Source organism: Nannospalax galili, unplaced genomic scaffold (assembly GCF_000622305.1).
Source record: "Nannospalax galili isolate Female #2095 unplaced genomic scaffold, S.galili_v1.0 scaffold33, whole genome shotgun sequence".
In the NCBI taxonomy this organism is placed as follows: domain Eukaryota; kingdom Metazoa; phylum Chordata; class Mammalia; order Rodentia; family Spalacidae; genus Nannospalax; species Nannospalax galili.
Window position 1 is genome coordinate 756,203 of NW_008335436.1, and position 12,004 is coordinate 768,206.

The 12,004-nt window shown below is 40.8% G+C and overlaps 1 protein-coding gene across 6 annotated transcripts in view; it reads left to right on the top strand.

Annotated features, from left to right (window-relative positions):
* The window catches only part of Tnik (TRAF2 and NCK interacting kinase), a 448,219-nt gene that overhangs the window by 390,101 nt on the left and 46,114 nt on the right, over window positions 1-12,004 (top strand). For 3 of the 6 annotated variants that reach the window (XM_008830100.3, XM_008830102.2, XM_017797397.1), the window contains 3 exons: window positions 2,259-2,422; window positions 5,041-5,138; window positions 11,656-11,840. In XM_008830100.3, coding sequence (XP_008828322.1) covers window positions 2,259-2,422; window positions 5,041-5,138; window positions 11,656-11,840 — 447 coding nt within the window. Of the gene's footprint in view, window positions 1-2,258; window positions 2,423-5,040; window positions 5,139-6,206; window positions 6,231-10,640; window positions 10,650-11,655; window positions 11,841-12,004 lie in introns of all 6 variants that reach the window. The other 3 variants (XM_008830101.2, XM_017797396.1, XM_017797395.1) reach the window with 2 other exon arrangements.

The window sequence follows — 12,004 nt, forward strand, 5'->3', positions numbered from 1 at the left end:
TAAAAGTCAACACAGTACAGGAAACCTGGCATACACTTGCTTCCCCTGAGCTGGTCAGAGTGAATGAAAGCATAACACATTATATTTTAACAGTGCTTCACTGCACCCAAGCCATGGTACTGTAGTGTCTACTCACAAACATGTTCATGGAGTTTGGAGAACTAGAGGTGTTGGAAAGACAAGAGACGATGCGCTATCGGTTTTACCCTCCCAGCAACTGGGTGGCAACAGATTGGAGTTTTAACACTAGTCTCACAGATTGTGGGCCCAGGATTATATAAGTGTAGTGGCTAAAAGAAGAGATCTGTGAATTATGCATTAAAAGGAAGAGCTTTCTAAAAACTTTAAGAATGCTGCTTATTATTTTTTACTACAATCATAAAATCTTCAGGGGCTGCCTCTGGCCACTGTTGCTAGATGTCTCTTCCTGGATTGTACCTTCCCTTTTCACTGATGGTGGGCTGTGGTGAGCAGGGTAGCCCTGCCCTATGCCTCCCTATTATCCTTTACTGCTTTCCGATGATCCCAGTTGGGTCCCAGCACTCACATCAGGAGGCTCACAACCACTTGTAACTCCAGCTCCAGGAGATCCAGTGCCCTCTTCTGTCCTCCACAGATGCACAAACACTCAGACACATACATACACATTAATAGAAATAAATCCTTTTAAAAAGATGAACAGGAATAATAAAGTGATGCCTTCTTAAAAAGAAGGACAACTAGCCCACAAACTAATTTGTTCTTGAGTTAGCATTTAATAATATTTTTTAATTTTTAATTTTATTTGCATGAGTGTCTTCCCTGCATGTATGTAAGTGCATGTGTATTGTACAATGCCTGGGGAGGCCAGAAGACAGTGTTGGATTGCCAGGAATTGGAGTTACAGATGGTTGTCAACTGCCATGTTGGTGCTAGGAACCAAACCCTGGTCCTCTGCAGGAGCATCTAGTGCTCTTAACTGCTGACCATTTCTCCAGCCCCAATAATTGTTTTTTTTAATCTCTCTTTAAAGCTGCAGATATAGCTCAGTTGATAGGGTGCTTGCCTTGTACTCACGAAGCCCTAAGTTTGATCCCCTCATCTCTTAAACTTGGTGTGGTGATGCATACCTGTAATCCCAGTACTTGGGAGGCAGAGGCAGAAAGATCAGACTTCAAGGTCATCCTCTGATACATAGTCAGAACAAGACCAGCCTGGGCTACATAAGACCCTGTCAAAATAAAAACAAAAAAAACAACAGTCAGCATAATCAAACCCATCAACACATGTATCACTTCACATTCTTATCATTGTTATGTAATGAGAACATTCAGGATCAACTTCAAAGCTGCCCGTGGTGTTGCAGAAATCCTAGTTCTCCAAAAGCAAAGGCATGAGAAGCGTGAGTTCCAGGCCAGCCTGGACTCCACAGTGAGTTCCAGACAGCCTGAGCTGCATAGCGAGACTGCATCTCAAAACGAAGTTCTACTTCAAGCATGCCTATTGTTAAGTAAACCCGCAGTGGTGTACAATAAATCTCCAAAGCCTGTTCATTCTAACTGAAACTGTTCTGTTTGATGAACGTCTCATTCTCTCCCCACCAAACCCTACAGCTGCTGATAGTGAGCATTATGCTCTGCCTTTCTGAGCTGAGCTTGTCCACATATTAGTAAAATCATGCAGTGCTTGCCTTCTTGTGTGGTTGGCATATATAGGTATAGAATATATATGATACATATAGAAATATCTCATCCTCTATCCATCTGTGCATCAGTGGACACTGATATTGATTCTATATTTTGGCTGTTGTGAATAATTCAACAACAAATGTGTATATCTCTGAAACACACTGTCTTTATTTCCGTTGGATATATACCCAGAGATGGAATTATTGGGTCATGTCATACTTTCATCTTTAAGTCTTTGAGGAATTTCCAGTATGTTTTCCACAATGGCTGTACCAACTTACATCCTACCAACAGATTACAGCTGTTTCCTATTCTCCACATCTTCACCGGCACCTGTTTTCTCTCCTTGCTTTGAGAAAGCCATTCTAACAGGTGCAATAACTCACTGCAGTATAAAGCTTTCGTTTCTCTTATTAGTGATATTGAGAATTTTTATATATAGCTAGCTGTATGTCTTCATTTGGAAATGTCTCTTCAAGTCCTTTGCCCATTTTTAAGTCTGGTTATTTGTATTCTTGCTGTTGAATTGTCTGGGCTCCATATGTATTGTGGATATTGACCCATAACGAATGGGTTCTACCATCTCTGCAGCAACCCTGATCTCCGAAGAACAGAGCCCGTCTTGGAGAGCCCCTTGCAGAGGACCAGCAGCGGCAGTTCCTCCAGCTCCAGCACACCCAGCTCTCAGCCGAGCTCGCAAGGAGGCTCCCAGCCTGGCTCACAAGCCGGATCTAGTGAACGAACCAGAGTTCGAGGTAAAGCATTCTCTTAACCTGTCACTAGCAACAATGTCTGGAAAGAAAGCTGTAGACAGGGAGGAAGGGCTGTTTCCTGACTCTGGCACTGGTGGGACCACTGTTGTGTGATATTGAAAAGCCCTTATCTGCTCCTGCTTCCAACTCATGAAGGGACTGGGCCGCCATCCCTAACCGTGCGTGTGACACCTGTATGGACAAAATGCCTGTCCAGTTAAGTCACCACTGTTTCCCAGGGAGATCTCCACACAGTGACATCCTCGCAAAATATGGGTACTCTCAATCTCTGTATGTCCCTCTCCATTGACTCTTCATTTTCAGAATGTCTTGCGCCCCTCTGTCCTGTTCCCATGGCTCCAGGAATCCCTTCCAGGATTCTCAGGGAGCTTCATAATCCTGGGTATCTCTCAAAAGGAAATTTCATTAAAAACTAATATAGAATAAATACACTAGAGAGAAGGAAAATATCTTTGCCCTAAACACATATATTTGACGCTTCTGGTTGTTTCTAGTAGATAAGTTTTTTAAAAGCCTCTCCAAGAATTTAATTCAAACTATTCATCATTGCCCAGTTTCCATTAATGAGGCAGCTCATGAACACATTAATATTATACAAGTAATTATATATAGCAATACATTGTCCTAACCAATCAAAATAAACCCCTCTGAGCCACTTCCTAAGTGCAATTTGATGAATATTGGTAGGCTTAGAAGTCACTCTCTCTGAAGAAAACTATCAATTCTTTATTCTTTCTTACCTCGTCAATAGACACAGCCATAATTTGTATCTTAATACTATTCATTTTTCAAATAAGTAAAACCACTATATCCATTTTGAAAAGCTTGGCATCCAGTGTGTCTATTGGTCACGGACTGGTCCACAGCTGCCCCTTAGGCATTCTTCTGACATCAGTGCCATATCCCAGAGCTCTGTGTGTCTTTGTGGCCCTGATCCAAATATAGATTTTTCTTAACCTAGAAAACTGCCATTCCATTAACTTTCTTTTTTTATTCATCAGAGACTTTGCATCCTTAGAGCAAATAGCAAAGAAAATCAATACATATCACTTTAATTCTCTGATCTCACTCAGGCTTAATCCTGATATTCCTTCCTTCGCTCCCTACTTCTTTGGGGCCTTTGGTGTATTCCTGCCTAGAAAAGACTGCTTTAAAACAAAACGAGGAGGGGCTGGAGAGGTGGCTCAGTAGTTAAGAGGTTTGGTTTCCAGCACTCACATGGTAGCTAACAACTATCTGTAACTCCAGGTCCAAAGAATCCAATGCCCTCTTCTGGCTCTGCAGGCATTGCACACATAAGTGTACTTACATACATAAGTAACACATGCATGCACATAAAATAAAACTGAATAAATAGATAAAAATTTGAAACAAAATGAGAAAGTCTGTGTTCTCCTGGGTTTCTTCTCAACCTATGAAAGCTACACAGCATCTTTTGCCTCTGTGGCTGCAGGAAGCTCCCCCCCCCCATCCTTGCTCTGCACCTTTATCTAGGTCCCTTCCTGTTTATCCTCACCTCCCTGCCCATACCTCATTCTTTCTTCATTAAAAGTCCAAGATCATGTCTCATCCCCATTTAAAATCTATTCCACCAAATAAAATAAAACTCTTTTTCTCTCGGTAAGCTTCCACCAGGACAGCCTGTCCTGATGGATAGGTGATAAAAGGAGAAACCAAGCCTAGAACTTTCATCTAGAAGCCTGTTTGACATAATGGTGACGAGGACTTTCAGAAATCATATAGAATCCCACCCAGGTCCATAGCTTCATCGTCACCTTCAGCCAATTCTATTGTCTTTGAGTCTGTGCTCAACTGTAGAATAGGAAAGTAGTGCCATAACCACTGGACTGGAGCAAGGATTCATTAAGATAATTGACAGAGAAAGGATGGAACACTGTGCCTGATGTACAGCAGGCTCAGTAAAAGATGACAGCCGTGCATGCTGCCATCTCTCTTTTATTTTTACTCATTTTTTCAGAGTTTATTTTTATTTTTGAGTTTTTTGCCAACATATACCACACACACGCAGTACATACGGAGGCCGGAAGAGAGTGTTGGAACCTCTGGAACTAGAGTTAGAAATATTTGTGAACTCCAGTCCTCTGCAAGAACAGAAAGTACTCTGAACTCTCCAGCCCCATGTCTCATTTTTACTGGTGACTTCTAGATTTCCAGCCTCGGTTGTCTATCTGATTTTGTTTCCTGAGTATTTATTGTTTTTAAGTGGATATATTCATAGATTTTTCCTACATGTGTGATGTGTATACTAAGTAATCTCAAGGGAGCATCCTTTTTTAAAATATTTTATTTATCATTTTTATTTTATGCATATGAGAGTGTTGTCTGTATGTATATAAGTGCACCCGTGTTGTGCAGTACCCATGGAGGTCAGAAGAGGGCATTGGAACTGGAGTTATGGACAGTTGTTGGCCACCAAGGGGTGCTGGGAACCAGACCCAGGTCCTCTGCATAGAGCACCCAGTGCTCTTAACCACTGAGCCATCTCTCCAGCCCCTCAAGGGAACATTCTTAATGGTTACTCACTCAGGTGCTTTTCTAATGGTCAAGTCACATGTTTCCTGGCCCTGTCTTTTCTCTAGCCAACAGTAAATCAGAAGGATCACCTGTGCTCCCTCACGAGCCTTCCAAGGTAAAACCAGAAGAGTCCAGGGACATCACCCGGCCTAGTCGACCAGCTGTGAGTCTTTTGTCTTTAAGAATTTTGAGCTTTTCATTTACCAGAAAGCCCACAAGATAAAGTAGTTGGGGTTAAACCCATGGCTGTGAACAAAAACTGTTGGGATGAATAAGAATGGGCACTAGAAGCATCTAGAAGGAAGTCATGCATGAACAGGAAAGAAGTAAATGGATTTGAGGTTGCTTCCTCTGCCTATGGACATTATGTGGTTCATCACTCCTATAGAAAATAAAATGGAGGAGAAACAGCTTATACATTCCGCAGTACTTGCTCAGTAATGTTAAACTGGCGGTCACAGACATTTGAGCTCTTCCTTACAGGTTGTTCTTATGTATTCTGCATTTTCTCCACATTGTTTTTCATATGAACTAGTTACAGTTTTCTGCTACTTTTCATGCCTTTAGGGACTGTCTTTTATAAACCAAAACTTAATAAGCATGATGTGAAACGGCCTGACAACTTGAACTTGAGCTTCATTGCTATAACTCGATGGACCCCAAGTAGGCTTAAAGAAAGAAAAGATGGGCTGGGGATGTAGCTCAGTTGGTAAAGACTTGCCTGGCATTCATGAAGCCCTGGGTTTGGTCCCCAGAACCATATAAACCAGGCATAGTGATATATGCCTATAATATCAGCACTAAAGAGGTAGAGGCAAGCGGGTCAGAAGTTCAAGGTCATCTTTGGCTACATAATGAGTTCAGGGCCACCCTGGAATACCCAAAACACCATCTTCAAAAACAAACAAACAAAAAATCTTCAAGAAAAGCAGCATGCTAGTTAAAAGGAGAAAGTTAATTTGTGGTTGTTTGCCATCCACTTCATTAATTTCAGTCTTCTGAGCTCTCTCCTATGAAATGAATATGAAGCCTTTTTCCTGTTTGGGCATCTTGAAATAAGGAGATATATTAAGTAATAATAAGAGGGATTTGCTTCATTCTGGGTAGAACTTGTCTTGCCTTTTTGCATGTATCTGTTTTATACTAACCATTCCACTGTTGTGTCTAACCTTCTTTTCTTCTGGCTCTCCCCTTCTGTGGATTCTTCTGAATTGGGTTCCTCTTATCACAGAGCTATAAGAAAGCTATAGATGAGGTTAGTATTGCCTTTTCTTGGTTATGTTTTCACAAGATGTAAATATTAAACCGATTTCCTGATATTGACATTCAGACTGAGGCCTGTGGGATCACAAGAAAAGCTTTCCTCAGGGTGGAGAGTCCCTTCAACAGAAACCAACCTGAGATGCTCAGATTTACTTGTAAAACCCTTCCAAGTCTTCCTGCTAAGCAAAAATGTCACTTTTTCAGTGCCCAGCTGGGCTAACAACAGTTATCAGTGCTTTGTTAATGGAACAGTTTTTCTTTCCAGTACCTTCCAATAACAAACCTGTACTCACCAACCTGTTAGAAGATGACTCTGAGTGGTTTTACTAACAAAGCAAAGAGATGTAATTCTAACACACTTCGAATTTGTAGTATATGATTTGTGAACAAGGAGTTCCTGTTAGATTAATTTTGTGGGGCATTAACAGCATCGGCAGCAGCAGCATCAACCTTAGTTAATGAATCCCGGTGAGTTAAGTAACTTTATTTCCTTTTCTGTGGAGGCATTTTTCCATTAGAAAAATATATGGCTTTGTCGATCGTAGATAGCTTGCTAAGAAAGATGATTGTGTTACTGTTGTTTGTCAGACCTGCATGAATACTGCACAGTGGAATTGTTCCTAGGGAGGCTTTGCAAAGAGTCCTAGATGCATGGAATCTGAGGCTTCCCATTACTGCTTTGAGGCTATAGCTCTGCTGAGTATATTTTTGTAAAAGTCTATGGAAAAAGCATTGGCTTCAGGGACCAAGACACTGTACTTAAAACTTGGCTCCCTCCAATGAATAGCTGGTTAAAATGAGTCTCGTAATATTTCCAAGCCAGTTTCCTCATCTATAAAACGGGACTAAAAATACCTGCCTTTCCTTACTGACAAGATTGCTTAGGCTGCTCTAGGTCATGTGAGCAAAGGCATTTTGTAAAGTGGAAAGTGCCGTGGAAAACCAGTTGTTCAGCTTTGAGCCATAGGCATAGAACTAATTTTGCAAGTAGAGAAAGCATGTTTCTGTGAAGCTGATTTTCACCTGAGCTAGGACCACCTCACCGTTCAGAGTGGTTTAGAAAGTTACTCTCACAGTTAAGGAATTGCTGCTAACGAAGTAATGACACTTCACATGGGATTTATGGAGAAGGAACAGGGACTGTTTACAGCTGTTCTGTACATTTCCCTCATAATAGTGAGAAGGAATGAAGGGGTTATCCCAGTGTTTTATCAGCTTTCGCACAGAGCAGATGGGGAAAAAATTGTTTTCTGGCACTGTGGCTGCTAACAAGGAGTGTGTGTATGCACAACCTAAGGGGGAATTGCATGAGTTCAGAACTGGATGTGGCGGTGAATGCCACAAGACAAAGCCTCTCCGGGGTTCAGCTGGCTCACCTTGGGTGTCTCAGGCTTTTGCAAATCACTTTTTGTTTTGGTACACGCCGTCACAGAATGGGGCGACAGAGGTATAAATAACTGATGTAGCATGAACCGCATGCCAAAATCTCTGGGGCTGTGTATCAGAACAGAAGCCTCCAGTGACCTGACAGCCCTGCCCCTTGATTGTCACTCACCTTGCCCACGCTGAACACCCCAAGCTGATCCTGCGTCAGTGACTCTTCTCCAGAATTGCTTCTCTTCCTTCACTTAGGAGCTACTTGGCAAAATCTGAAGTCTGTTTTGGTTGTTACACCTGAACATGGGGTCAGCACTATTGGCAGCTTGTGGATCGATCCAAGGGGTGGATCTAAACAACCTACAACACGCAGAAGAACTTCCCACAATAAAAAGTTATCAGGCCCCAAATGTTAATGGTGTCGTAGCTGGGAAATCTTGAACTTAACCTTTCTCCCTTCTCCGTTCCTTTTTTGATGTGACTTCTTCATGTGACTGTCTTGCTACTTGGGTGACCCTGAGTGGAAATGAAAAAGTCTTAAAACAACTCTTTTTAAAAGACTTACTGCTTGTTATTGCTAATTCAGTATTTTAAATTTTTCATAAAAATCAATCGGGAAGAGTATCAATTTGGCATTACCTTCTGGTGCAGTATGAAATGTTGCAATTGTCTGCTATTATTTAATACAGCTTTCATAAATAAATCTTTGACTTTTGCATAATTAGATGCATGGCACGCAGACTACCTGCAGAAGCAAACATGGGCTATGCCATTATTTTTTCTTTATATGCAGAAATCTGGATAATTCTAGAAACATCCATAGATTGGAGGGAACTGGAGTAATAACTAGTGGCCCAAATGCTTTTTCATCCAGATTAGGTCACTGAAGCTAAGAGTCTCACCCAGTGTCACACTTTTAGATTTCCTTTTTTAAAAAATCAACATACCAAGAAAAGACCAGCTTAAAATTCTTGAACGATACAATGGCTCAAGGAGTTGAACTACAAGTTGAATATATTATTTCAAAAAAGAAACCTAAAAGCATGTTTTGAAGGAAGATGTAAGTAGCTGACAGATGAAATAAGCTGTTCAGGGTGAAAAATTATATCAGGGTGAATCTAAGAAGTGCTATATCAAAGGAGTCTTTGGATGTTTGGATGTGAAGACTTTCACTTCACATTTGCACTGTAGTGAAAAAAAAATCAGCATTTGCCATATTTCTTTTTTAGTTAATGCAGTCTCAAATATTTTCATGCAAAATAGCACTTTTATCCCCCCTTGTTAATACTTTTTAGCTTCAGGCTTGAGACAGCCAAGCAATAAATTACCATAAAGACTCATTAAATGGAGAAAATTGGAATTGTCAGAAAATAAAATGTATGACAATGGGCCTGAACCCAGTGGCGTCAGTTTTGCATCATGTCTATTTTCTGTAACTTCACCATTGAACATTTTTTCATCATGGATAGCTGAGAAACAAAAGCAGTTAGCCATGTAGGAAGCTGTGGAAGATTAATTTTCTCTGAGGGTTTTACTTTTAAGCCACTCATTAGTCATACCTTGAGATTTTCAGGTACGGCTCACCCTCCAAGCTGTTACCAATTAAACTTAAAAGGAATTTGCAGTTATTCTTCATGTTTCAGGAAAGAGCTTTTTAATAATGCTGAAATAAAAATTCTGATTAAAAGCAAAATTATAAAACCAGTCATAATGTTAAAGTGATGCTTAAAAAATCATTGAGCTATTGACCTGCTAAATGTTTCTAACTAGTTTTGATTTTTTTTTTTAAACATCTCTCTTGTCTGATTTTGAACTGACAGAGATAAGCAAAGCCATACCCTGGGTGAAAAATGTATCCTTAATTCAAATAAGTCATAGTGGTAGTATTATATTTACTGAGACTATCGGCAATAGAAATAAACTCTTTTAAACCATATTCTCTCTTTAAATTATAATAAAATGTAGTTTTAATGATAAAGAACATTGTCAATATTAGTTATTCTTTGATGAGATTTAGCCTGGTCCTAACATATAAAAATCCGAATACAGAATAAATGTATCTAATCTATTGTTATGTTTACTACTTTGGGAGACCATGGTAGTCTTTTCCTTTCCTTGGCAAATCTGTGAACAATCTCTCCCTACTGTGCTAGTCTAGCATGTTTTTTGCGCTCTTGTTGTTGGCTAAAGATAAATCTATTGGCAGCTATCAAGAGGAAATAAGTAGAAAAGCTGAAATGTGAATATTAGCCTCAAACTGATTTGAGCCCATTGCTAAAGAAACCAGAAATCAATTTGCCTGAAATTCTGTGTGTGTGTGTGTGTGTGTGTGTGTGTATGTGTGTGTGTAAACCCTCCTCTTTAAGACCTATGCTTTCTTTGAACACTATTGAGTCTTTCGAATGCAATTCTGTATTCACTTTCTCAGATGGGATGAATTCATCCATGGAGACTGAGGTCCTGTTTTTGAGGAAGTGTGCATTACTCGGAAAAGCCTGAGCAAGGGTGTTTGGGAATAAGATGTGAAGCTGGAATTTCCAGAAGCTCCCCTTTCACAGGGGCTCCAAATCGGAAGACCTCAGGACAAACTGACTCATTACTGCTTTCCCTTTGACACTCAAGAAATGACCCTGACTCATTCACCTGACAACTTGAATTTCCTAAATTGCGATGAAGCATGGAATTGTTTCTTCCTTTAGTGTTAACCAAAATGTTTGTGCCTGATACCGAGGTGACAGTCAATGTAATAGCTTGTGCATTTTCTCAAAATTATAATTACTGTTTAACTGTACACATTTATCCCAGTTTTTCTTCTAACTGATTGGGATACATTATCTAACATCAAGTATGTCAGTTAGGCTAATCCTCCAACAGGTGAATTGGACAAATACATTTCTGGATTGAAATAAAGAGAGAATATGGCCATTTTTAAAATGTGGGATTTAGTATTTTTCAACAAGTTTCTTTCTCCCTAATCCCCTGTCTCTCACTGAATGCTCTGATTCCCACATGGGGCCCTAAATAGGGAGAAATGGTAAGACCGATGTCAAATCGCTTTTTCCTCATTTGCATGCTGCGTGCCATGGGCAGTCTAACCCATGCCAATTAGAGCGGCCACGCTTTTGCAGAACTGCTGCCCCCTGCCTTGCTCTCAAAGCATGTCGGTAAAAGGTAGCCAGACTTCCGCACACCGCCTTGCACTGTGCCTAGTGCCTGAGCGCCACCTCATCGCATCCATAAGGCTACAGGGTTCATCAAACTCATGGAAAACTGGGAATTCTCTCTTCCTTTGGGTGTTCACACATTCATTTCTGCGTTCTTTGTCAGGGTTTCTCCCAGGTGACTGGAATTTAAAACTTAAAAATGAAACACCTATGATTCTGGAAGAGAACATATTTTGTTTGTTTGTTTTGTTTACTGTTTGTTTGTTGTTCCTCTTGGTTAACTTAGCTCCGTGGCTCTGACTCTCAGTGGCACTAGGCTTTGGGGTGGGCTGTCATTTGATGTGGCATCTCTGTTCTTTAGGGAATAGTGTCACGCCAAATGAACTTTGGGGGCTGCTCTGTTCTGTGACTGATGCTAGATTTTGGTCCAGTAGCCACAAGAGGGAAAGGCCTTCACCGTGGCTTGGACAGGATTTCTAGAATTCTTGGGGGATAATTTCTATTCCCATGTATTTTCCCATTTACCTCTGAGGGTGACCAACTTTACCCTCTCAAAATAAAAAGAGAACACAATGTCTGTATGTATGTGCATGCACACAGCACGGCATGCACATATATGCACATACGTATTCAGAACTGAACAGTCTCAGTCTAGCCATTAGTTTTGAACAGTTTAGATTGATTTCATCTCCTTCTCTATCTTCTACACTCCACAAACATTGTTTCCTTGGTTCCATATAGTAACTCTGTCTGTCACGGTTTTCTAGAGAGCTTTTTTTTTTTTCCCTTGTTGCTTAAGCTGGAGCATTGACTGGCTGGGAGATAGAACTTCAGTCATATGTGCAGTTCATATGCTGACAGACTTTTCTTTTATAGGATCTGACTGCATTAGCCAAAGAATTAAGAGAACTCCGCATTGAAGAAACCAACCGTCCACTGAAGAAAGTGACCGATTACTCTTCCTCCAGCGAGGAGTCAGAGAGCAGTGAGGAAGAGGAGGAAGATGGAGAGAGCGAGACCCACGATGGGACAGTGGCTGTCAGCGACATACCCAGGCTGATGTGAGAGAATTTTTGTTTTGTTTTAAGATGGGGTCTATGTAGGCTGTGCCTGAGCTAACCCCAAATCCCTGGGCTCAACCTATCACCCTGCCTCAGCCTCTGGAGTAGCTGAGACTACAGATGCATACCACCATCCCCAGATCTAGATTATTCTCTCCCCCCCT